We start from the raw sequence: 27,811 nt of genomic DNA, 5'->3' as shown, positions 1-27,811 counted from the left end.
GTCCCTCCACAAAGAGCAAAGCAGAGTAAAAACAATGGCAATTGAACAATCTTGATTTGTAAAATTAGTTGACATGACAAACTGCAAAAAGTTTTCAAGAGCAATTATTTTAACACCCTTGAAAAAGCTTTCCCTGCTGTTCTGGAAGGTAGGGATTTTTTTTTGAGAACCAGTAACAGGAAGAGATTCTGCTACTTATACTGCTGCTCTCAGGCCAGTCCCCAACTCTCAGCTTATCTCAACTGCATAACTTGGATTTCTGCCTGGCTTTGTCACTTGCTATGCATTTCCCCCCAAAGTTTTCAGTATTGGTATAGAGGTAAAAATCTTTCAGCAAGATTTCTTAACCCAGACTGGCCTCAAATGTTCCTGAATTATACTGTTACAGCATTCAGATTTAAGCCTTAAAGACTTTTTAAAAAGAACAAGATAAAAAACAAGATTCCTAGAATGTCAGAAGTCTCACTATCACATCCAACTTTCCTTGAGGGTTACAAGGTCTGAAATCCTGGTGATCTGATTGGTTGGCCAGTTTGGGGAAGCTAGCTGAGGTCTTTGTTTGTATAAGTGGGTGAGTTACATTGTTAGGCAAAATGAGTCTTTGAAGAGGATAGCAGAGAAGATTAAAGAAGTTAAAGGTTGAAGTCATCAGTTGATGAAGCATTGAGAATTGGGATTTTTTTAGGTTGCAATTTCCTTGTTTTGTCCACTTGTGATTGATGAGGCTTCTGTTCTTTGGTTCAGGTAAGTTTGTCTGGGACATAGAGGGAAGTATAATTTGGGTCTGAAGGAATTAAGCAAAGATTTTAAACAGGGTTTGATCCTAGTCACACCCAAACAAATGGGAAAGAGAATAGGAGGGTTGTTTTATGTATTCCACTAATGAAGTAGGAACCTGTTTGCTGTAGTACCCTGAATGAAAAGTACTGATCAGAAATCAGAAGACTGTAAGTTATAGGCTTCCTGTAGGCTGCTTGTGATTGCATTGCTAAGGTAAACTCCCCCATTTGGTGGTATGCCTTTAATGTTTTGTATCTTGGTCAGTCCTTCAGTTTCTCAATAACAAACTATTTCCAAAAATCTCACCAGAAAAAGCTACTGGTTCTAGTCCAAGCAGTCACAAGTCAAGACTCACTGAAGGCGTGTGCCCCCAGGCACAGAGACATATGTCCCAAATCTTCCCCAAGATTTACATTTGTTAACTTTTTTCTTGATAATTTTCACCTAAATGGTCTCGGCCCTAGGTTGTCAAAAGATTTTTCATCGTTATTTGGACTTGGACGAGATTTTTTCCAGCTATGCAACACATGCACTCTCATCTACTATTGAACAAAATGGATAGTGTATCAAGTTCCTTAACTGCAGACCATAATCAAGGAAGCAAGATTCATATGCCCTTTCATTAATGACATTTAAAGTCAGGAATTAGTAGTCAGCATTCAAAATCTTAAAAATTGATATTGGAATACACTCCTCTAGTCCTCTATAGCTGAATTTATTAACAAGGTATTCTTGAAGCTTTTAACTTTCTTTTCTCCATGTTGTATGATGGGCTAAGAATCTGTTTCTTTGATAGGCCAGTAAGGAAGTCTCTAATTTCCTGTTTTTTTCATGTCTAGCAATAGATATTCTTAACCACAGAACAATCTCTGACACCCTAAAACAATAGTTCAATCAGTTTCTCTTAAATTAATTTACAGCCACTAACAAATGTTTACAGGTGTGGAAAGGGAACTTCACAAGGACAGTGGTGCCACTCAAGCAGGAAAAGCCCAAAGGGAACATCAGGCCAGCCATAAAACAAACTTGCATAGGAAAAGGAATCAAAGAAAAGGTGTTAAAGAAGCCTTTTAGACAAAAGCCCAAATAATTAAGAAAACTAGAGAAATAAGAAAAGAAAACCCTTACAAACACGAGACATGCCAAATCAGCAAAACAAACAGACAAAAGACACAAAAACATATATAGATTATAAAGGAGACAGACAGGAGATTGCCACAAAACAAATATAAGAAACTATTGTAAAGCTAAAAGAGATTAGAACGAAACTGATAATACAATCAATCTACCCCACAAAGTTTTCCTTCTGCACCCCGCGGAGTTTATCCTCTGGCAGAAAGACAAACCCTGACAGGATTTGAAACATTAAGTACAAATACAAGCACTCACACACAAAAGGAGAAAAAGGGTATAAAAATCAAGCGACTTACCATACGAAGCCCAGGAACGCAGCCTCCTCGCTATCTCTTGCCTTCCTGAAAAATAAAAAAGATCCAGCTTTCAAGCAGTTGTCCATATCCTTGTGCCGGAGCTCTCCCAACGGGAAAATTGAATCCTCGGAAGAGAGGCATTTTGGCAGCCTTTCAACACAGGGTTCATTAATAGTAACATGGCTATTTTTAAAAAATAAAGATTTTAAAATATTAAACATTTTGTTACAAACAGGCTTGATTATTATGAACACAACTTTACAAACAGAAGTCAGTAAATAGAAACATTGAAATAATGGAACAAATACAGTACAGCCAATTAGTCATTTGCAGTATAAAATCCACTGCAGGAGAATAGAAAGTGAAACATATGTACATAAGAAATTTGTGCACTTCTAAGATTGGAAAGATCCTGAAGTGGGGAGAGTATCAGTTCAAGTATTTTTGGATACTATGGAAGTTTGACGTTTATGTGGCAAATGAGATTTTAATGGGATATGTAATTTTTTTATAATAGGTCAAGTAAAATGTTGAAACAGAAATTTAAACTACAGTTAAATCTGAGATACAGCAAAAGGAAACTCGAATTGTAAAGCTATTACTTTGGGTTTTGTAATTTAGTAATCCAGGTTTCTGTCTCATGTTAAATGCATCTATAAAAATCATACCTGGGTGGTTGTTTTATTTAAAAAAAAATAAGATGGGAGATTCTTATTGGAAACACATTTGAAAGAAGGCTAGCATTTTTCTTCCTGTTAAGAAAAAGTGCTTGCCCTTCCTCAGTTCTGTAAAGACAGGAAACAGCTTTTTATTTGTGCCATGGCAGTAATGGTTTGAAACTTAATTTTGCAAAATCCTGAGATTTCCAAGAATAATAACAAAACCCCTGAAAAAGGGAGCTAGAAATTCAAGATAACTGATCTGCTCAAAAACACTCTTTTCTCTCCCCCCTCTCTCTTCCCCCCTCTCTCTGTGTATGTGTATATGTCTGTGTGCTTGTGCAGGTATACACACTCCTTTGAAATATTTATCACAGCAATATATTCTTGTTATTACTAACTCACTTCAAACCTTGGCCATCTGTTCCTAAACTGCTACCCTCTGAACCTTGGATTTTATCACACAGACAATGTCAGATTACAATATGTCTGTGAAATAGGCCTCACAATTAAATAGAAAATATTTGTTGGTAGAATTCAACCACAAGCATTCTGGTTGAATTTACATAATTTCTCTATTACAGTATTGCTATACAGTATATCAAACAATATCAAGGTTGGCAAAGTCTCCTTGGCTACATCCCTCTAAAAGACTACCATTGAATTGTGATGTTAAATATAGTATAACATTAATAGCATTCATTCATTCATTCATTCATTCATTCATTCATTTATTTATTAATTAAAATTCTATGCTATCCATTTTTTGTACTAGGTGACTCAGTGTTACTTAAATTATATTTAAGAGTTTTTCTGTTTCCATTTACTTTTAAATTTGTCTTTCAAAATTTTGAATTTACAAAAAATCAGGGAAAGCCTTGTATCCATGTTGCATCCATCCAAAGCAATGTTAATCAAACAATATTCTTCATATTGTTTCTTCATATTGTTTCTACATATTCTTTATGTAAATCAGGATTAACATTTTGTATCAATTAGTACTTGCTATGTCACATAATATATTTAATAGTTCAAGTAACTGGCAGATTTACGTATAATTAATCCATGCAATAAATCAGTAGATTTGTTATGAGTCTAAACTTCACTTATGTATGAAGTGCATGTATATCTTCTTTAAATGTGTTTGTATGTTGCCAAGGAAATACATAAGCACATGCATAAGATATACATGATACATTTGAATAGACTTATGTTGAGTTTTAACTTACTTCTTCCCATGTGGTGCTGTTCCTGCAATTCTAAATGACAGTAATTTTAGCTTTCGGGATCCACTGCATCTTTGAGCCTCTTAAATTTATTTTATTCATAAGCAGTGTGCTAGCTCTGGAGGAAATACAGCTTTATATTATTTTATATTCTACTCTATATCTCTCATTTATTGTTCTGATGTTTTCTGTAATTGGTATATATTTGGCAAGAGCAAACAAATAGAATTGCCTGTTTGTTTGGTTATATTTCTATTCTGTATCTTAAGAGTCGTGGACTGTTAAGAAATGATTTCTGATCTTCCTCTCCACATTAAAGGAGATTGAGGAGTACACAGAGCACCACAAGTGTGAAAACAGATTTTTTAATTGTCTGTGTGTGTGTGTGTAATCAATATATATGTTTAGTAGTTGAATAAAAGTTATATTCTATTGTCTGACAGAGATAATATAAAAAGACCCAACTTCTCCAATGTGCTGTATGCGCTGGCGATATCAAACCGTGCTTTAATCTATGGGGATCATGTGCGTTTTTTTCAGGTAAGAAGGTGCACTTGATCGTCTACTTCATTCTTTGATAGTTGATGTTGAACAATTGGGCTTAATGGGTCCTGATGGATTCCAAGGCATTAAAATAAGGCTCTCTAGATGTAAGGTCAACATGGAAAGAAACAAAACTGGCTTATTGATTTGTAGTCTTTTTGTGACTTATTTATACCCGTGACTAATACAAATTTTAACTGGTTATTATAGGTAGTACTCAAGTCTCAAAGTTACAACCACGCTTTCAGCAATTGTTCAAACTTGCAACAGCACTGAATGAGGGCGACTTATGACTATCCTTGTAATTCTTGCTGTTATATCACCCCCATGGTTACATGATTGAGTTCCAGGTGCCCAGCTCAAGATTACAATAACACAGGGAGCTATGGTCATGTGATCACAATTTCCGGCATTCCCTAATAGCTTCCCAAACACAAAGTCATTGGAGAAGCTGTCAGGAAATCAGAAATCACAGTCACTTGCACTCCTTACCTACCAATGGCAATCATAACTATTGTCACTAACCAACACATTCATGTGATAGCGTATTTTATGACCACATCACTTATAGTCTTACAATTCCAATCCCAAATGTCATCATAATTTGAGGAATACCTTCATCTAAGTACTACTGAAATGGAATTCTGAGGTGTCAAAAAAGTGCTTAGGATAAGGGGATAAGATTCACATGGTGGGGTTTATCTTGGACAAAATAGAAAGAAAGAATAACATAGGACTTTACAGTTTCATGGCATAGAGCAGGGGTCTTCAAACTTGACAGTTTTAAGACTTGTGGACTTCAACTCCCAGAATTCCTTCTCCAGTCATTGTTAGCACAGGAATTCTAGGAGTTGAAGTCCACAAGTCTTAAACTTGCCAAGCTTGAAGATCCTTGGCATAGAGTCTGAACCAGCCGTGTTTCCTCAGTTTTTGAATTGATTTATTTGTTTTTAAACAAGAGAGCATAGTAAAACTTTTAAAATTCTTGTCTAATTTAGAATCATATTTTACCAAAAATATTTCCAGGTGGTGAAATTAACTTTGAATTTGACCAGTATTAATTGTTTCAGAATAAATGGAGAATAAAAATAAAGGTGAACTGCTTTCTGTAATAAATTTTTCCAATACTTTACAATTTGTTGGAAGCCTTTTTTTTACGGTATTTCTTTTTTGCTTTTCTATAGGGGAAGAAGAAACTAAAACTTATTGATCAATATTGGAAACCAAAAGATGATACCGGAACTGAAGACCATTCTACCCCAGATGAAAAAATATTCAATAATCCACTCCCCCCTGGAGCACGGGTTAAGCGCAGGTATGTAATGCAAAGTTGGATGGTGTAATTGTATGGGAGCAAAGCTTAAGGGGACTTAATTTTTCATGTATTCTCTAGGTCCCATGTTGTAAATGAAAAGTTTGAGCCTTGGCATTATTTTAAAAAATTGTGAATTCTAAACTTCATTTAAGAAAAAAAAAAGTTCCAACTCTTGTAAATGCAAGGAAAAAAATCCTCTAGTAAGCCAAGTAAATAGCATAATTTGATTTTGTCCGGATTTTTCTCTTCATTTTTAAAGGCCAAGATGCTAAATCCATCCTAAATCTTGCTGCTCATTAAATGTCCAGACTAGTTTTTTGAGCCTCACTGCACCTCTGCTTTGGAAGGAACATTCATGTATCTTCCATATATTTTAAAAACCTCTATTTTTAATTGGAGGATTGATCATCATGATCTTTGTATATTACATGCATGGATTTTGCATCTTTGCGGAATCTTTCTTGGAATCTATACCAGATAAGATATTTATGGAAATCCACCCCATCTTCATATAATCATAGGTAGGTCTCCCTTTTTTTTCTAATTTGTTTCTGAAAATCACAACATCATGATAATAAATTCACTCAATTTTGTCTAAAAGAATGATGGAAATTGTTCACAATGAGCCATCAACTATCCTGGTCCACCCCATCTTATACTACTAGATGTTTTGTAGGGGAAATGTAGTTTTATACAGAAAAAAAGATAGAGTCTGTTTTGTGTGGACACTATGAAAGTATGAAAGTAAGCATTCTTTGTTGATTTTTCTTTTTAAAAATTTTTTAAATTAATTTTCAATAAACAAACATACACAAACAAAATACAAAAACATAAAAACATAAAACTTCTTTTTGGAAAGCGGCTTAGTCCCGGGTTACATCTTTTTGTACAGACATAAATCAAATTCATGCTCACTTTATATACCATTTCATATCTTATTTACCATTCTACATTTTCTATATAGCTTCTCCCCTCTTTTCACTCTCTTAATTCTATTTTATTTATTTCATCTCAATTTAAATCATTATGCTTGTATCTTTTGTCTGTTCTATTTGAATTATCTATTATCTTTTCTCATTAACACAAAGTTTCTCCTGTAATCACTAATTGAAGTATGACGCCTTTATATCTTTCCCCTAAATTTAACACTTAAAATAATATATAATTTTCATTCTGATTCTCCTTAGTACATTCTAAAGCTACATACTATATTTTAAGATAGGAAGATAATAAGTTTATAATGTAATTAGAACAATAATCCATAGCAAATTAAACTCTATCATTGAATCTTAAGCATTTTACACATTCCTTTTAATATTTTATCCCATTTTATAATCATATAATGTTCCAGTTTTCTAACATTATTTCAAATACAAATACAACAATACAGTCTTATGTACTTTTGCAGAATCTCTTTTTTAATTATATTTTTACCCATTGTCTCTGAATAAATCCTGTTTCTTTACATCTTGTTTCAAACCTTTGTAACTTCTCTTCCCTTTTTTCCTTCCTTTCTTCTCCAATCTAGCCTTTTTACCCCCTTGTCTCTTGATCTCCACCCTCTTAATCTCCACCCTCTTCTATATTCCTCTTTTCTGTTGTTTTCTGACATTGTATCGATTTTTCACCTTATTTTTCCCTTTTTTGGTTGTTTTTTTAAGTCTTAAATTCTCCATTCTCTTTCCTCTCTTTCCCTTTTCTTCCCAAGCTAGAGTTGCTTGTTCATTAAAGATGGCTGCTTCTTCTTCTCCTTCTCCTCCTTCTCCTCCTTCTTCTCCTCCTCCTCCTCCTCCTCCTCCTCCTCCTCCTCATCATCATCATCATCATCATCATCATCCCGATCTTCCTGTAGTTTCGGATAGGTAAAAATCACCATTTCTAAGAAATGAAAAACAGATCCAGAAGAGCCTTTCCATTCTTGTTCCTCTTCTTTTAGCTTTTTAAATTCCATTTTCAGTTCATCAACAAGTAATGCCATTGTAAAAAAATTCTTTTTAAACAACCCAAATGTTTTTAGTCTTTCAAATAATAATTTCCCAAGGTTCCAAAGTCACCAAGCAATCCAAATACACACAATCTGTTTCGTTTAACACTTTCTTTTTATACTTTCTCTTCCTGGGGTTACAGTTCAGTTGCAAAGTTCCAAAATATATCTTTTAGAAGTCTTGTTACAATTTAACTCTAGTCTTATAAATTCCAAGCAGCCTCCTCCAGCAAAATCTTAATGTTAATTCTTTTCCTCTCCCTTCCCACTTATAGCAAAAAAAGTTTTTTTTCCAATGTTCAGAAATCTTTAATGTCCCCTTGGCTTTAATTTTCAAAATTAATTACCTGCTGATGCCAAAGCGGGTTTTTCCAATTTCCGTCCGCTATCACCGTAAGGAAGGAGAGTGAGAAAAAACAAACTTTCCCTTTTAACTTTCATCCGCCACTTTTTCCAATCTTCTTTGGGAATGATGTATCTTTAATGAAGTTTAAAATCCAGGGTATTTAAATGTTACTTATTATCCCAGTTAGCCGAAAACTTTCACTTCTCAAGCTTCCTCCTGCACATTCTTATTCCGGATGAAAGCTTCTTTGTGGCGGACATAGCTGACCGCCGCTCCACCGCTTTCGGAAAAGGGAGTTAAGCCAGCTGAGGAGGGGGGTTGTGATTCCCCCGGACCCCTGCTGGATCTCCCCTGTCTTCAGTTACCTCTACAGGGTAACTATTAGCCCCCATATCCAGCTGGATCGGGGGCACTCCAGCGGTGAGCGCAGCAGAAACCACGCACGATTGCGGGTTCCTGCCGCCGCCGAAGCCTTGCAAACTGGAAGTCTCTTTGTTGATTTTTCTGTCACAGAGAAAGTCTTTTTGGTTTGTGTTCAGTTTGATTTGTCCTGATATATATATGTGCTTCTGCTGATATCCCTTTTCTTTATTGCCTTAAGCCCATTTATGGATTAAAAAAAAAGTAAAGGTATCTGTTGAGGTATTCCCCATTAGGGGAAACATGGTGAGAGTGATGTTGAATAACACACGACCAGCATACAGATACACTGAACAGTAAAATGTAGGTTTTACTTCCAGTAAACGGGTCAGTGAAGTCCAACAAACAGTCCAAATCATATACGGTTAAAGCAGTAAGTATCAGTCCAGGGATAATCCAAAAACAAAGTCAAGTATCATAAACAGAGTTCGGTAAATGGAGTTTGCTAACAGTTGCAAGACTCAGAAAATTCAAATAGAATGATGATTTATGGCAAAAACAGGAAATACAAGGAGAAAGAAACCAGGTTTCTGCCTCCATCTTATGGCCGTTGGAGGAACCTCAGCCAATCACAATTACAGCATCTCTTAAAGATACAGTATTAAATGACTATTGCCAACCCAACTGTTAAGTGACTATTATTCCTAACAGTGTCCCTATTATTTGGCTAGTTATTGCCGATTATAGGAAGTGATGCTCATCTCCATTTCAAGGTCATTGAGTCAGTGCTATCTGAAGCCATTTCTGCAGTCATGTGGCCAGCATCACCTCATGGAACGTTACCTTTCCACTGAAGTGCTGTCTATTCATCTATTTGCATTTGCATGCTTTCAAACTGCTGGTTGGCAAGAGTGGGGTGAGGACAAGCGCTCACCCTGTCTTCAACCTGAGCCCAGTATCTTAACCGCTCCTCATATATACATAAAGAGATTGAGTTAGTTCTATGACAGAGAAGAAAACAACAATATCAACCGACCAGGCAATAGATCAAGCAGTATTGCCAATAAATGGTATAGGAAGTTTCTCAGCTATGTCCAGTAAACCACACTGGATGATTTTAAGAAGTCCCCCATTGCTGCAGAGATTTGTATCATAACTACGAACCTGTTGGACACCCTTGATTGCAATGTACATTTTGCTGGGACTGTGAGCCTACCATGACAGTTCAGGAAAAGATGTGTCTTCCTGAAGGAGCTTGACAAGTGTTGGAAACATGCTTCTGTTTCTTTCAAGGCATCTTTTCTATTTTCAAACAGCTGCACATCTCAATTACCTACATAGGGCACTATATGTTCAAATTTAGGAAATTCTAGATAGCCAAATAGTTTTACTGTACATATTTTGCAATCCAAATGTTTGGAATAACAGTTGTACATAAATTTAATTGCATGCAAAAATGTATATCTATTTCAATTGTATATATCAACGAATTCTTAAGTGAACAGAAACTATTTTGGAAATTGTTCCCTTACAAATTAATTGAAACATACAATTTGAGCAGAGGTACCTAAACCTTTACAAAATAATGTCTTATGTCAGTTTTTGAATCTTTTTCCTCTAGTAACAACTTTACTACTGTACAGTTTGCCCATTGTTATATTTAGTTTCCTTTCAATACCTTTTGAATTTCTAGCAATGAATGATTTACACATTTTGTTCTTCAGAAGTGGCATTCTTTGTGTCAATAACATCAGCCAGGAGAATAAGCAAGTCAAACTGCTGCCACTACCACTTCCTTCCTTGTCCTTCCTGAAGATTATTCTGTGACGTATTTTCTTAGTAGAGTGATTCCATGTGAATCAATCCATTATGTAAACTACCTTTTAAACATTGTTATCCTTTTCATTCAAATTGATCTACATATATTTGATGGACTTTGGCTCTGGAGGTCTACATTGACTATAAAAATTATTCTATTTTATTATGTTTGCTGGTCTCAGCCAAAGGGTTTGGTAACTTGATAATAATACCATCTAGCACAATTAGCTTGTACTGTAAGATTCCCTTGGGTATTCCGTAAGAACAATTTCAACATCTACAGCATCATGAAGATGTGATGCTGCTTCTATACCATACAAAGCAGCTTTTTGGTCTAGTCTTTAGATACTCGTTAAGCATTATTACATAATTATTCAAGAAAAATTATTCAAGATGTCTCTTTTGGTGGATTGGTATTGTCTTCTATGCTCGATTGACAACATGCATGCCCACATCTTATTGGTAAGCTGTTTTGTCTCCCATATATATGAGATTTGTTATATATGGAAACCATGTTGCAAATGAGTTGATTATAAATAGTTGAAGTCATCTGTGAAATCACACAATCTATCCACCTCCCCCGCATAGCTTATATAGATGAATCATTTTATTAGAGGATCTCTTTAAATTTTGTTAAAGGAGGAGTCATGCCTCTGGATATTACACAGTATACTTCCTGCACCACTTATCTTATAATATAGTAGATACTACTGAAGACTTCTTTTGAAAAACAAAAGCAAACTCATATGTGAATACTGGTGGCCATTTAAAAAATCATAACTACAAGTGAGTAGCATAATTCACCTCACTGAATCTCATCTCCACTTTGTAGATTACAAAGTGCAGCCATGAGAATGGTATAAGATCAAAATAACAGATTTGGGAAGGCTTGTGAATTGTTCGTATTAAGAGCTGTGATAAGGCTTACTGGCTTTTTTCTCCCCTGCCCCTTAAAGTCTACATGAAAAAGCTCTTTTTATCTTTTTGGCAAAAAATATTCTAATCCCAGCCTCTATGCCGACCTTCCCTGTCACAATGCCCTCCAAATTTATTGGTATCCCTTGCCAGCTAGACTGTGGAAAAAAGATTTGCAAAATATTGGAAGCATCAAGTTGGAAAAGATTTAGTCTTTCATTGACTTGGACAACTGTGTTTTGTGGATTGATGAACCTTTTTTGTTTAATTCAAACAAAGTTTGCTTGCATTACTAGAGAGAATCACTAATATTTGTAATTCAACACACCTGAAAAAGCACATCCATTAACCCAACCTTCTGACATCATATATTCATTCAAATGTAATTTATTCAAAAAAGGGTAGAATGCTAAAAGGATAGGGTACATAATACTTTATTTCAGATTTGAAATTCACCATTTATAGATATTTCAGCCTGAGTATATGTTATCTATTAACTTTTATCTAGTTTTGATAAGACTCTTAAGTAGCTTTGCTCTTGTTAGATAGAGAACCAGAGTTGGCTTGGCACAAACAAAGATTTTTAGATAGATTCTTTTGTTGAAATGACAAAATAAGAGATGGCAGCAAGCCTCCAGACTCATGAAGTCCTTTTAAAATCATAATGAAAACTTCAAGCTTGTAACTGAGATGCGTCTTGCCACAGGATGTGTGAACAAGTATTTTTCTAACTTGTTTCCTTATCTATTATGAGCTGTGTTTCCTGCTTATGTAACCAAGTGAAACTAAGAAACTTACTGCTTGAATATGCATTTGGGGTTCTTCCATCCTCACAGGAGGACCCACTTTTATCCAGAGCTGAATAAACAAGCCCTTTTTCTTTTTCTAAGTCACATGTTTATATGTTGTCTTAAATTATAGCTTTCCCCATCTCCTTTTTTAATAGAATAGGATAGAATTATTTATTGGTTAAGTGTGATTGGCCATACAAGGAATTTGTCTTTGGTGCATATGCTCTCAGTGTACATAAAAAGAGAAAAAAAACATTAATCAAGAATCATAAGATATAACACTAAGTGAGTTGTATCAGTTACTAATAAGCAATCAAATCATGCTACGAAACAAAACAATATAAATCGTAAAGATACAAGCAACATGATTATTATAGTCATAAGTGGGAGCAGATAGATAATAGGAAGGATGAGAAGAAGAATAGTAATACAGTTTTAGTAAGTAGTTTGATCATGTTGTGGGAATTAGTTGTTTAGCAGAGTGATGGCATTTGGAAAAAAAACTGTCCTTGTGTCTAATTGTTCTGGTGTGCAGTGCCTATAGCATCATTTTAAGGGAAGCAGTTGAAACAATTTATGTCAAGGATGTGAGGAGTCTTTAGATATTTTCACAGCCCTTTTTTGACTCATGCAGTATCCTCAATGAAAGGCAGGTTAGTAGCAATTGTCCTCATGCAGGTCCTCAATGGAAGGCAGGTTAGTAGCAATTGTTTTTTTTCTGCAGTTCTAATTATCCATTGAAATCTGTGTCTATCTTGTTTAGTTGCAGAGCCAAACCAGACAGTTACAGAGGTGCAGATAACAGACTCAATAATTCCTCTGTAGAACTGAATCAGCAGCTCCTTGGGCAGTTTGAGCTTTCTGAGTTGGCCCAGAAAGAACATTCTTTGTTGTGCTTTTTTATGAGGTTTTTGATGTTAGATATCCATTTTAAGTCTTGAGATATGATAGAACCTAGAAACTTGAAAGTCTGTACTGTTGATACTGTATTGTCTAGTATTGTTAGAGGTGGTAGTATAGGAGGGTTTCTCCTAAAATCTACCACCATTTTTATGGCTTTGAGGGTGTATAGTTCAAGATTGTTGCTATTGCACTACAAGGCTAGTTGTTCCACCTCCAGTCTGTATGCAGATTCGTCGTCTCGAATGAGACCAATCACTGTTGTATCATCTGCAAGCTTCAGGACTTTAACAATTTGTTAAATAACAATTTATTAAATAAGAATTTTGTTATATATCAATTTTCAATTTGTTATATAACAGCTCCTATCATCTTGCCAATACCATGTCACCTTGAAGATGATGACAGTTAGGTTTTTACTTTAAAAAAAAAATTCTGAAATTTATTTTTCTTAATATTTCTCTTTTCTGTTCTATAGTTGCTATTTTAGTATTATTCATATCTTCTGATAATGTAAAAAAAAAAATACTATGGAGCAATTAAAGAGAATCCTGAATGTGTGCATGTGGTATTAGAAATTGTGGAAGTCTGATTCCTCAGTTTCTTTATTCCAGATCAATGTTTGTGTCCAATAAGAACGGCGTGAAAATTATTTCGGAGCATGATAAGCCAAATGGTAAAATTCGATTCAACATTTCTCCAGAGCAGTGTGTGACTATTAAAATTGAGGTGAAGAACAGTGGAACAAATGAAATTATGCTGGAAAATTACAGACTGATAAAACGTTGTGAATTCACTTTTGTAGTTTCTGAACAAACTTCACCTGTGAAACTACCACCAGGTAATATATGTATACATTTGTTGAAACATTGCTAGATCCCTTAAAAGAGTTGGTGGGGTCACATATTGTAAAATAATTGCAGAACAATTAAGCACTGCAAAAAAACTTTCCAGAAGAAAGTTCAATAATGGTAATCTAAATTGTTTCTAAGTATTGGCTATAGACCAGGAATGTCAAACTCAAGGCCAGGGGGCTGGATCCGGCCCAGGGGAGGTGCTTAGATCTGGCCCACGAAGCTGCCCTGGAAAAGGCGAAGGATCACCTGCAGTGCCTCTGCCATGAAAACAAAGTTTGTGAGGGCCGCCTGCAACTCTCCTGAACTCCATCTCACTGGCAGAGGGTTGCAGAAAGCCTTTGCAGCTGAAAGCGGAGCCTGTTTTCGCTGGCAGAGAGTTGCAGAAGGCCATCACAGCCAAAAATGGAGCTTGGGAGCCTGTTTTCCTTGGCAGAGTGCTTGGGCTACCACAGGTGCCTCTGACACAAGTGACGTTGAGCTGGCCATGTCCACCCTGGCCATGCCCTCCCATCCCTCCCGAGGTCAAACACAAGCCTGATGCGACCCTCAATGAAATTGAATTTGACACCCCTGCTATAGACAGTATGTAATCGTGGAATCATTTTCTCTAACCAACTTGCATACACTTGAAGCTGTGGGTCACTTTCAACAATATATCAGATTTGGGGAGAATTGATTAAAAAGGAAATTATACAAAAATGCTTGATCCTTCTGGAAAGAAATGCTCTTTTACCTGAATGGAGAATAGTAAATAAATTCTCATATCTTAGCTTAATCTGAACCACACTACCCAGCAATGTGTCTATGATTGTGTATGACACTTGCATTAACTGTTCTATAATTCATGAATCATCAGAAAGAAATCCATGAGGACTAGAGGACTAATGTAGAAGTTCTTGTAAGAAATTGTGAGACTGTTCATTTCTTGTCTGCGCAATTACTACAGTAGCCAGGAGTATCTGTGACTATTAATTGTGTCAATAAGCATCAGTCAAAACTCCACGAGGTATATCTTTTGAAAGTAATGGGAGACGGAATTAGATACCTGCTAATATCTGTGCAGCATAACTGAATAATGTCATTATGGACTTCTAAATAACAGAATATGAGCTTTTATCAAGGTTTCTACAGGTCAAGGTACATAAGAATTAAGCACTTATTTTCCAATTTATTAGGTTTTTGAAGTAAAGTTGGAAACTGGGATGTGTTTAATTTCTTATTTGCCCCAAAACCAAAAGCTTTTTTATTCTGGGATATAATGTAAGTATGGAAAGATACAGTACTAGAGAGAAGCATATTTATCTTTAAACTAGTTAACTAGATAAATATAAAAGGACTTGTTGCAAACTTTAGAGAATATGATTGTATATTCTGGAAATTCCATATTCTTAATTTCAAATCAAGTGTTAGAAAATTAATGCAGAAGAGAGCCTTCTTCCTTGTTGTTTTGTAAATGTAAAAAGGTTTCCTTGTCTTTAGGGTCAGTTCATGAAATCCCAATCACATGTGGGGTACAGGACTATGGCTTCTTCAATGTTACCATGCAGTTCAATTTCACCAGTGAACAGACTGGGAAATTCCACATCGGACGTTTTGTGCAGGCTGTTGCCAATACCGAGTTAGCACAACAACTTTGTCCATCAGAACCTTATCAGCCTTATCAAGCCAAACTGCACAAACCACAGTTCAGATCTATAGAAGATGGCTTTCCACCAAACAAGTACGTGAGGATTCTCTGCTAATTTTCTCCCTTTACTCTTCCTCTGTTTTTTTTTTTTTTTTGGACATATTGTCTCTGTATCATATTTTTCCTCCAACTCCTTTTTTCTGAATTCTGTCCTTTTCCTTTTCCCCCCTATTGTCATATAGCTATATTTTGCTCGTCTAATTTGCAATCCTTTATTTTGAGATGTTCTTTCCTTTTTTCCTGTGTGTTATTTTCAATTGATGCAGTTGGCTACGTGAACTAGCAATAGCACTTAGACTCATATACTGACTCATAGTGCTTTACAGCTCTCTCTGAGCAGTTTACAGTGTCAACATATTGCCACCAAAAATCTGGGTCCTTATTTTACTGACCTCAGAAGAATATAATGCTGACTCAGCATGAGCCGCTTCAAGATTGAACTCCTGGCAGTAGGCAGTTAACCTACAATAGCAATGGCACTTAGACTTATATACCACTTTAGAGTGCTTTACAGCACTCTCTAAGTGGCTTACAGAGTTAGCATATTGCCCCCAACAATTTGAGTCCTCATTTACCCATCTTGGAAGGATGGAAGGCTGAATTGACCTTGAGCCTGGTGAGGATTGATTTGCCAAACTGCAGGCAGCTGGCTGCAGCAGAAATAGCCTGCAGTACAAAACTGCATCTATCCACTGCGCCACCACAGCTTCATACCAAGACTAGCCATACCATTTTAGTTTTCTACATCATTTAGCACTTTATAGGTGTTAAAACTTTGAGAAAAAGACTGGGCCCCAAAGACCCCTCATAAAGACTGGAGCTAGATGGGATGCAGCCAAAATTATTAATTACTGTTTGTTATATTTATAGAACCTTGAGAGTTTTAATCTTTTTCATTTTCATTCTCCGAAGCCTTACTTGAAATTGTTATTGATATTCCAGCTTTACAGGAACTGGCTAAGGATAGCTAATGTGTACCAACATAAGTGCAGGAAAATGTTCTGCAATATATGAAAAAATACCAAATGATTGTGTTGATTGTTTTTTTAGTCCTATCTTGCAGCCAGGATTAATTGCATGCAATGTGAATGATTTAATTATACTAATTTATATAGTTAATCCAAATTATATAAATTAAAATAACAAGGTTACAATTATAATAATTTCTTTACACTTAGAGAAACCAAACTTTCCCCATATTTGTATTATGGTAATTCTTATATGTAAATCATTTTATGTGCAAATTAATATTAGCTATTGATGAAACTAATATCTGAAGTGGTGATTTGACTATTTTTCACATTTTCCTTCTAATGGTATATTCTGGTGTTGTGGGTTGGTCTTTATTGATTTTTTAGGTAAGGATGAACAATGTTTGAAGAGGAAACCATTTTTAACTTTTAATTTTTTTATCTCCAGTGCCCAGAGACATGGGAGAATGGCAAACATCAGGGAGGGCCCAAAGATTTTCCCCCCCATTTGGGGGAGGTGGTTTAAAGATGGAAAAAGGATAAAATATCTGTGTGTTTTTTCATATTTTGTCATCAAAATTTAGTGACCCAGTTTAGGACATGGTGTAAAAATTGAAATGTCAAGCCTGAATTGTTTTCCTTGTTATGAACATCTCTGATTAACATGTAACTTTGTGCTTATCTTGTGTTTTCAGCACTTCGTTCATAGACTTGGAGCAGAAACCTTTAGATCAGTACAAATACCCAAGCAATCTGAAGGATTTGATTGTATGCTTGAATGAAGGTAATACTCATAATGATGGCACCAGCGACAAGATTGCCCATCTACAGTAAGTTTCTACTAAGCAAGAAATTGTCATTCTCTTCACTTTCCACTCATTTCTTTGTCGTAAGAAAGAGATATACCCATCATGTTAATACAGCACATTGATGCAATGATTAAAGTATGTAATTTCAACTAGCAAATCCTAGACAAAAACCTTGCTTGACCATGAACTCATGGTGAGTTTAGCCCAGTTGCTATTGTTCTGACCTTGTTTTCACAGGATTGTTCATGTTTTGATAATATAAGGGGGAATGTTTACATTTGTTGACTTGAGCTCCCAGATGAAATATGGGGTATAGAAACATAAAAAAGAAGTATTTGTGTCTCCCTGATCAATGACTCCCAAGATTCATTGTGATATATTATTCTCTCCCCAACCCCTGCCTATTTTAGCTACAGATAATAGGATTTGTAAGTAAAGACTATAGTGTCAGAATTGATGTGTAACTTCATAAATATTTGTTCTTAAATATCATTTTTTCTTACATTTCCTGGTTTAGATCAGCCTAGGGATAGCTAACAGGGCATGTGAGTAACAATGTGGCATGATCATGAAATGAAAAAAGAATTAAGAGAAAAATCTCCATAGACATTTAAAAGGAAAAAGTTATAGCTAGGCTTGAATATTGGATGAAACAGATTTACCAGAGAGAAACTTAAATTCCTGCTTCTCGTGATAAAAAAAAGAAGAATGGGAGTAGTCTGGCTTTATAATAGTAAGTGAGAAAAGGAATATGGATACTGTAGTATTTCACAAGTTAAATGTAGCCCGCCAGTGTGATGTAGCTGATAAAAAGGTAAATGCCGGAGATTCTCAAACAGAGACTGGATAATTACCAAGCTTGAAATGCTTAGCTGAAAGCAGGGGTTTGGACTATATGACCTCCGAAGTGCTTCCAGCTCTTATGGAAATGAAAAAGTTAGCATGCTGCAAATCAAGATATTTTTAGAAAGTAAAAAGGAGATGGGCTGCAAATGATGCTGTGCTTGGCAACGGGTCCTTCAGTTTTAAAAAAATGAGAGATGAGAGGGGGAAGGTAGAGTGGGGAGGAACAAACAGATCCATTCACCTTTGGGTACATTAAATAAAGCAGCTATTTTGTGGATGCAGATGCCTTCCTTCTTTTCATGGGACACAATAAAAATACAGCAACATGTAAAATTTTTGAAACAAATCAAACAACTTCATCACCATTTCTAATTTCATTGGAAGTATTATAAATTCACAATGCTCCTGTTTTAAACTCTGTTTCATATTCAAAGCCCTTCCAGTAAGGTCAGAACAGCGGCTGCTCTGAATTCAGATTGGGTTCATGGTTCAATCTCAGAATGTTTTGCAGAGTTTGAACAGCCATGTGGTGAAGTGCCTATAGCTTGCTTTGAAATTCCAAATGTGGGCCAAGAATATTGCTTATCCAAAAACAAACAAACAAACCAAAACCCTATATATTTGTATCCTGCCTTGTAAAAACAAGTTTTTTTACAAACAAGTTTTTACAATGGATATTCATCACCTCATTTTGATTTTATTGTTGTTAATATTTGTATACTCCTCTGGGTGTTTAGATATTTCAGATGTTGAGATGTTTATCAGGATCAACATTGTTCAACAAGAGACTTTAAAGAACTTAAAAACTAGTAGCTGAGCAGCCTCAGAGGTAGTTGTGTATGTTCAGACTTCTTCCTCTTTGACTGGAAGTCATTTTACTATCTCTTGGAATACCAAGAAGCTGTTGGATAGCATAGGTCCACTTTTTGTTACTTCCCAGTTTGTGTCATCTTTTATTCTTTTTCATTTGTACTGTTTTATTGTTTTTTAATGTTTTACTTGCCAACCACCCAGAAACATTGGGAGTCACGTGATGCACAAATTTAATAAATAAATATAAAACAAGATAATATGCTCTTCCTCGGCCCATATTAACAATCACATTAAGCTGGGAAAGCTACCAACTCTTTTTAAACAGCAGCATTGGTTTGTCTTGGCCTAGTAGCAGATTTGTACCTTTCTTGAAATATTAGGAAGTTCAGATGACTCTCTGTCTGCATGGAAAGGAAGAATACATGTGCAGAAAGGAGCAAGCAATGTAACCAGGATCATCTGAATAAAGTAGGGGATATTTTAAAGCAGGAATATGTTGTAGTGTTGTCTCTCCCTCCCTACCAAACTCTCCCATCTCTGATGGAAAGAAAGGTGATTTCTGTTTGGGTGGGCAGATTAAATTTGATAGAATACTACCATATACTTCCAAACAGGAGCAGTCTGGAAGCCCCCTTGCAATTTGGCAATTATTCTGAGAAATTTTGTCTGCTTCTTCACTTGGAAGAGATCCAAATGGAGGTGGACATCCATCGATATGATATGCAGAATGTTAGTATGTTTACAGACAAATACAATAAGAAACTCCTTGTTCTGAAGGTGAGTGACTTATAATCTAGAGCCTGAAAGAAATCCTTATTCTGTGAATGTAATAGTTAGAGCATAGATGCTAAATCTCAGCCGTTTTCCTGTCATTCTTAGTTGCTCCTGATTTGAAATAAGATACCATATGATAGGAATGGGAGAATGGCGCAGGGGTAATGGATTATATTTATAAAACCATGGGTCAGTTTAAGAAAGAAGAAGAAGAAAATAGGAACATTAAAAACAATAAAAAATAGGAAAAAATACAGGATCAATCTCCCACAAAATAAAAAATCAAAGTTGCTTGTTTGGAATAGCCTCTCACAATTACTATTCCAGAGGTTAATTTCCATGAAATAGAACTGCATATAAAATATATGAAAGTTTATTTAATTAAACAAAATGGGGGTAATGTCTCCTAAATATGTGCTTATATTCTCATTCTCCCTCCCCCCCACCTCCCTCGCCTGCACAAATACTTGTGCATACATTTCCTACTTATTTGTATGTATACTGAATCTTGGCAGAATAACATGTCCACCATCCACTTTGCCTCCTCCACATGCCACCGCTAGCACTTTTCCAACAATTTAGATTCACCTTTTCATCTCCATAAAGTCCTATACATACAACTTAAAAGCATTTGATATGAATAAAAATATTCTTCAATTGTAACTCAGAAGCAAACTTCTTGGAAATGTTGAGCTCTAGAGTGATCAAGGTCAAAAGCAAAGGACCTGAGAGCAAATTGCTCTATTACAATAACAGTGCATCCATTCATCAGTTTTTTACTCTAAAAAACCAATGAAGCTCCATTACACCATAAGGGCAAAAGAAATTTAAGCCTAGGGCTTGAGTCTTAAGAGTTGTTGTTTTTCGTTCAATAGTAGTTTTTCTTCAGTATTTAGGGCTTTTTTAAAGTATGTGTGCTTATAGTATCTTACTCAAGCTAGATCTTTTAAATTGGCTACAAGCATTATGAGTGAATTAGTCTGGATGAAGCATGACCGTTGGATACTTAATTGTACAGATAGATTTAGCTGTACAATTGTACATGTAACTAATGCCATTGTAGCAAGTTAGATTGTACATACAGTATAATTTGTACTCACCAGCTGTTGAAAATTAAATTTAGGTCATGTAGATGAGAATAAGGAGAAAGGAAAGGTAAAATAGATGCTGAAAGAGAAAGAGAGGGAAGAGAATGTTGAAACTAGGAGAAAAAAAATGATAGCAAAAAAGTAAAAAAAATAGTCAATAAAGAGAAATACTAGCCATATTTAAACTGTCCCTCTTAATATGTTATAACTTCCAAATTCAAAATTGCACATGAATTGTAATGAAAGAGGTTAGGAAGATTCCCTGCCCTAGCCCACCCAAATGCCACAATTGCACATCTGCCATGCAAATAGCAAATACTATATGATTTAAATTCATTTCCTCCAGCAGAAACAATTGACTGTGTGTAACAAGATATTCAATTCGCTATTCCAGAGGTTTGTTACTCAGGGCATGAGAATTAAAAAGTTTGTGCTTTAGATTGGTCTGATTCTTTATTTCAGGCGCCTGGTGTTGCAGAGAACCGGCCTTCCGTGTTGAAAGGTGACCATCTGTTTGTGATCCCTGCTGAAGGGCAACCAAAATACAATGTTCCCTTCTATAAAGGTTATGTTCATGCTGTGGAGTTGGATCAAGTCAAGCTGGGATTTTCTGAAAAGTGAGTACCACGTCAGCTTCAGCCTACGGTTAGATTTTTTTTTTTAAAATGAGAACAAGATTGAGATAATTGGCTCCTAATCCAGCATGGATAGTTATGTAAGGCTTTCATTTTAACTGGGAAGGGTAGGAATAGTATTTAATAGTGTTGGGAAAAACCTGATTATGTGCATAGTTGCACTTAATAACAGTTGATCAGACAGCACATCACAAAATGTCTCATTTTAGAATTCAGAGGTTTATTAGAATTTAGAGCATAATAAACATAAAGCACTTACATTACTCACATTACAATGAGGGTCAATCAGACAAGCAATCAAACGGGATGGCTTAAGATTGTTCGAACACCTCCCATTCTTTACTCTTCTTTTATATACCTTAAGTCCACCAAGACATGACTTTCAGGATTCTGCCACCTTGCCATAGCAACAGGGCAGTTATTCATTACTTCATTCTACATGTCACAATATAACTATATTTATATATGTGACCAATATAACTTCCTTGTATCCCAAGATCTTAGCCTAGCACATCTTGCCAGCTAAGCAGCTGTCCTGCTTGCAGAGGACATTTGGAACATACATAGCACAATTTCCACATAATCAAGGGCACAAGTTCATCACACAGGCACCACTGACTTTTCTAAGTTAATCAGTGTTGTTCTGTGTGCTGGGTTTGAAACTCGCCAATACCTTCACAAATACAGCCATTCCTTGATTCTAATATATGGTGCAATATGTTAAAGCAGGTTTTAATATTCCTTAAGTATTGCAGATGATTTCATATTAATGCTGGACCTAACCCAGGTTTCCTGGGATACTTTAGGGCTCAGGAAATTGGATCAGGGTATAGCATCACCACATAAAGGTGTGGCCCCATTTTTCAAGCACCCCACAATATGTGTAATTTAATGAGAGTATGATTTTAAATTATGCATATTAAATTAAAAATATTCAGAAATTGACAATGTTAGATTATGGGGATCTTCATTGCTTTAAATTTAATGCCTGCTGTACAATTTAGTTACTCAACAATTTAATATTATTGATAATCAAGCATATGGGAAAGTATTCTCTGTGTTGAAACTCGAATTTCAGAATTCCCACCAGAATTCTTTCTGATAGCAAACTGGGGAAAGGCTTTCACAAGAGATCACCAAATCTTGTCTACAGAACGTATGTGTGGAATAGAGAGCTCATCAGTTTGAGAAGTGCAGCTGTGAAGCAAATTACCTTAAGTCAATATTATTTTGAAAGATGAGCGAGGTTAAGGAAAAACGAAAAGTGTGGTGATGTAGAAGAAAATCATGAGGCTCCAGATCTGGGAAAGGTAGTCATGAAGTTGAAATAAGCAGGCCAGGGGGGAAAAAACCAACAAGTTGGGAGTCGAAGTGATGGTGCAGATTGAGTGTTGCATGTTTAGCTTTAGGCTAGCAATGCCATGTTTTTCAATCATCCATCAGCTCCTTTTCTTTTCTTAGATTACTAAATAAATTTGTCAATAACATGAAGTTTGATGTGGAATTTACTTTCAATCGCCTGCCCTTACGTCTGCAGCATCGGGCTGTTATTCTTGCCCAGAAGAGTCAACTCTCTCATTTGCTCTTCCCATGCTTCTCTTACAAGAAATCCCTCCTGTCTCCTAATCAGGAACTCTGGTGAGTTAGGGACAAGAAAGGAAGGAGCGAATGCCAATAGGCAAGGGGAACATGATAACACTACTGAATGAACTGGTCAAATAGTCCAGCTTTCTATTACCACAATGATTTGCCAATTTTCTGTGGCAAGCTCAAAAAAAGCTTTCACTTATGTTCTATAGCAGATGGTTCACCAATTACAAATAGTTGTCACCCCGCTGATCATCTCTTTGATAGCCTTGTGAAATTCCTTTTAGAAAATTGTGGTACATCATGAAACTTATAGAATCAATGTTTTTAGCTGAATAATATAACAAGCAGAAATATTTACTTTTATCCATTCTAAATATCAGCTTCATTGGATAACTCTGGATTCTATTATTTTGAATGAGGAAGAATTTGTTTTTCCTACATTACTCATAATTTTATGAGCTTATATATTTCTCTTCCCTCCTGGCTCCAGTAACTTCTGTCTTTTTCCAATCACAGCAATTTTAGGGAAATTTATTCACCTTAGCAAAGCCAAGCCAAGGGATAGATGTCTTTTTCTGTTCCATAACATTTTTTGAAGTGTGGTTACTGGACTGCTACATTGTACATGGCGTTTCAGTGGAGATTACTTCATAAATTTCTGCAAATGCATTGTGATGTTGGTTGTCCTCTATTTCTTGTCCATGCGGAATCTACCTTTTACAAAGTAGTCATATATTGGTCGGTATTTTCCATGCCTTTACAACTTAAGATGCTCTTAGGTTACTTAAGATACAACCGTAGATACCCTTAGGTTCTAGTTCAGATTCTATTGGCTTTAATATAAAAGCAGGGTTTTTTGCCCCATTGTGCACCATTGGAAAGATATTTATGACAGATACTCTGTCATAATTGTAAAAAATAGATACTGACTTGCAATATAATGCGGATAGCACTTACTTAACAGCCTTTTATTCAACAGCTGTTACAACAGCACTGAATGAATGGCACATATGCTTGTTCCTTGAAGCTATGATTGTTGCAGTGTCCCCGTGGCTATGTGATAAAAATTCAGGCGTTTGGCAGCCAGCCTTGCAGGAGACGTTAAATTACTCCGCCCCCTCCCATTTTTGCCATTTGGGCTGTGTTGCACTCCACCATCCCTGCTGCATCCATCTGACCTTCGCCAACTTCCACCATCTGCTGATAAGGCATAGGCAGCCCAGCTTCAGCCCTTCATTTAGTAACTGCCTCATGAGGCCTTCCCCCTAAATTCACACTTTATCTTCTCAAAATTGCATAAGGGCCTTCTGAAGCCTCACAAAAAGGTTGAGTATGGCCTCACGATGAAAGCCTTGGGTAGCCAGAAGGGTCAGACTGGGCTCAAGCCTTGTCAGCAGTGGGAGGAGGAGGATAGCAAGCAAGTGGGGGTGGTAGAGCTCAAGACAGTTTGTTCACACTTCTCCCCTGACAGCAGCCATTTCTGGCTTGGCTGGCTAAGATTGCACAGCAGCAGCCATTTACCTGCTGGCCAACCTGCCTCTTTGCAAGGTGCTGGGCCTGATAACTTGCTGCTGGCTTTCCCAATGATTTTGCTTGTTCGAAGCTGGGAGGAAATTTTGAGGAGGTCCTTGTGAAATGACCCCTGATTTTCACTTAACCACAGCTGTGAATCAGCAATGCAAATCACACGACATTGCACTTTGCAATCTCATTGCTTAGTGATGGAAATTGCATCCCAATTACCATAGTTTACCTACCTGTAAATAAGGTTAATCAGATGTTGTTTGCTCTTCGGCCTGTGCTTTGTTACATTTTCTTTCTTTTCTCTGCCTGTACCCTCCAGCCTATATAATCCTAATCTGAACAACAATGCGGAGCAGAAGGAAGCTGTCCGTCAAGTGGTGGCAGGGACCTCCAGACCAGCCCCATATCTTATATTTGGGCCTCCCGGTACTGGCAAGACGGTCACTATGGTGGAGGCCATTAAGCAGGTGAATACACTTTTGTCATAGATCTAATTATAATGGAAGTGTGAAATGTACTGGGAGGAGCCAAGAAATCTTGCTTACAACCTTGATGAATATGTTCCTAAACCAAGAATCTTGTGGAGACCCAGTTTTATTTTGCACCATCCTTAAGTAGCTTCCTGCAAGGCTTGAAGTATAAATAAAAAGTATTCTTTTTTTTTTCAATTAAAAACCTCTATTTGTGCTTTCGTTCTTCTCAGGTTCTACGATGCATTGAGGGTGCCCATGTGCTTGCTTGTGCTCCTTCCAACAGTGCTTCAGACCTGCTCTGCCAACACCTCATGAAACATGTCAATCCTAGGAACATCTACAGGATGAATGCTAGCAATAGGGGTTACCATACAATCCCCGAGGATATCAAAGTATATTCTAGTTTTCTATCTCCAAACTAGGCATTCTGTTCTGAATGAGATTCTCCAGGCTAACAGCTGGTAGCGTTCTCATATGTCTACCATGTAAAATTGCAAAATTTAAAAAGAATAGATTTCCATTATTTATTTTTTAATTAATTTATTCATTTGTTTATTTATTCATTAAATTGTTTAATGCCTGCTTTTGTTTCTAGCCTGTGTGTAACTGGGATGAGGCACAGAGTTGCCATGTATTTCCAAGAAAGGAAAAACTGCAAAGCTACAAGGTTATTATCACTACACTGGTGACAGCAGGAAGGTAGGCCATATGTGGGAAAAAGATTATGAAATTTATTATGGAGCGGCATAGTGATCTGGAATAAGTTAGTCATTTATAAAAAAATAAAATTTGAAATTTTACTCTGTATCATTAGAAAATGAAATTTATTTATTTTCAAAAAAATCATTCATTTTCAGGAGGTGAAAACTATAATTAGCTAAGAAGGGAGAAAATTAACGTTTTGTAGCCACCTGTTCTCAGGCCATATTTTTAAAGAAGTGATCCACTGATCTCTGAAATAAACACAAGAATTAAAGTGATTAGCATATTGTACAGATCCCATCACCTCCCAACAATATACTAGGAATTTTAATTCATCAACTCTGGAGAAAGACTGTTTTTAAGGCACTATTTCATATAGTTGAAAATATCTGCTGAAATACCAAACATTTTCTTGGTTGCCATGTGACAGGTAACAGATCCAAAGACAAAACATTCAAGAGTATTTTGTTAGTATCCCCAATTCCAGGAAAGGGCATGAACAGAGGTAATGGATCTATTCTTGGTTTGCTTACTGGAATGTTAGGCAAAAAGTAAAACATTAGCTATTCTAATATCAATAATAAGTTTCAAGGGTATGACAGGCTGAAAATCAAAATTTTTGCTTAACTGTACTACAAGAGGTTAAGATCTTGCGTAGTAATGGTTAAGATGCTAAACTCATCCTAAATAGACACAAATTCAAATTTATTCACATCAGGAATTTCACTAAAAGTCACTTTGAATCCTATCATGATCTCTGTTAAGTTCGGATAATGAGAGGCTGAACCAGGGCATGGGTGCAACAATACTTTATTAGAATAATAAAGGACTGAACGTGCTTGCCAAGCCTGGAACTGGCTCGCAGCGATCAGCGACTGGTTGGACCCCGCAGCCTGCTTTTATAGCTGGCTGCTGGGGAGAACCAGCCAATGAGAGAGGGCAACCGCCCCCGCAGCGCGAACGGACCTGGGTGGGAACCTCTTTAAGCTCCAGGGACATAACACCCCTTCCCCCCAGATGCGAACACGCGTAGTCTTTAAGGTACGCGGGAGGCTTATGCTGGCGCCCAGAACGGCGCAACTCTGGGGAGTTGTCTGGTAGTTCAGAGTCTGCAAAGGAAGGTCGGACCGGAGGGGTGTCACGAACGCGTTCCTCGGTCAGTGTCGGTTCGGGACTCGTAGGGCTGGTCACTGGGGATGTGCTTCCGTTGACTGGTTCGGACTGGTCAGCCGTCTGGTGGTCACGGTTCGTGTTCAGGCTCCCCGGCTCGGCTGCAGGCGTAAACTGGTCACCGGAATTGGTGCTGATGAGGGGTTGCTGCTGTAGCCTCGCACCGGTCTGCAACCATGAGTCACTGCTAACATGAGTGCCTTGGCGCTTCCGCAGCTGATCCAGGTGCCTTCTCCAGATTCGGCCATCCTCCAGTCTGACTCGATACGACCTGGGTCCGGTGATGGCCACGATCTCGCCCGGGATCCACAGAGGGTCTCCAGCGAAGTTCCTCGCGAACACGGTTTCCTGTAAGACAAAATGCCTAACCCCCGATGTGGAAGCGAGGGGAGAGTCAGGGCAGTAATGTGGGTGAAGCCTGTCCAATACAGTCCGCAGGCGTCTACCCATCAGGAGTTCAGCCGGGGACTTATTAGTGACTGTGCACGGGGTTGAGTGCTGGCTCAGCAAGAAACGGGAGAGTCTGTGGTGCCAGTCTTCCTTGCTGAACCTAGCTAGAGCTTCTTTAGTGGTCCTAATGGCTCTTTCTGCCAATCCGTTACTGGCAGGATGAAAGGGAGCCGTGAAGATGTGGCGGATGCCCAGATTGGCAGCGAAGCGACTGAACTCGGCCGATGCGAACTGGGGGCCATTGTCGGAAACAATTGAGTCTGGTAGCCCGTGCGTTACGAACAGGCGAGTTAATACCTTGGTAACCGCTTGCGTGGTGGTTGTGGATAGTTGTGCTACGTCAATCCATTTAGAG

At 37.0% G+C, this 27,811-nt stretch overlaps 1 protein-coding gene across 1 annotated transcript in view; it reads left to right on the top strand.

Moving 5' to 3' along the window:
* The window catches only part of MOV10 (Mov10 RNA helicase), a 44,471-nt gene that overhangs the window by 1,223 nt on the left and 15,437 nt on the right, over positions 1 to 27,811 (top strand). The window contains exons 2-12 of the mRNA XM_026712919.2: positions 4,539 to 4,635; positions 5,823 to 5,953; positions 13,682 to 13,908; positions 15,404 to 15,644; positions 17,278 to 17,412; positions 19,665 to 19,827; positions 21,375 to 21,529; positions 23,009 to 23,185; positions 24,981 to 25,128; positions 25,365 to 25,526; positions 25,730 to 25,833. Coding sequence (XP_026568704.2) covers positions 4,539 to 4,635; positions 5,823 to 5,953; positions 13,682 to 13,908; positions 15,404 to 15,644; positions 17,278 to 17,412; positions 19,665 to 19,827; positions 21,375 to 21,529; positions 23,009 to 23,185; positions 24,981 to 25,128; positions 25,365 to 25,526; positions 25,730 to 25,833 — 1,740 coding nt within the window. The remainder of the gene's footprint in view (positions 1 to 4,538; positions 4,636 to 5,822; positions 5,954 to 13,681; positions 13,909 to 15,403; positions 15,645 to 17,277; positions 17,413 to 19,664; positions 19,828 to 21,374; positions 21,530 to 23,008; positions 23,186 to 24,980; positions 25,129 to 25,364; positions 25,527 to 25,729; positions 25,834 to 27,811) is intronic.

Source organism: Pseudonaja textilis, chromosome 3, assembly GCF_049901715.1.
Source record: "Pseudonaja textilis isolate UNSWEBS1 chromosome 3, rPseTex1.2, whole genome shotgun sequence".
NCBI lineage: Eukaryota > Metazoa > Chordata > Lepidosauria > Squamata > Elapidae > Pseudonaja > Pseudonaja textilis.
This window is presented reverse-complemented; position numbering and strand designations above follow the sequence as displayed.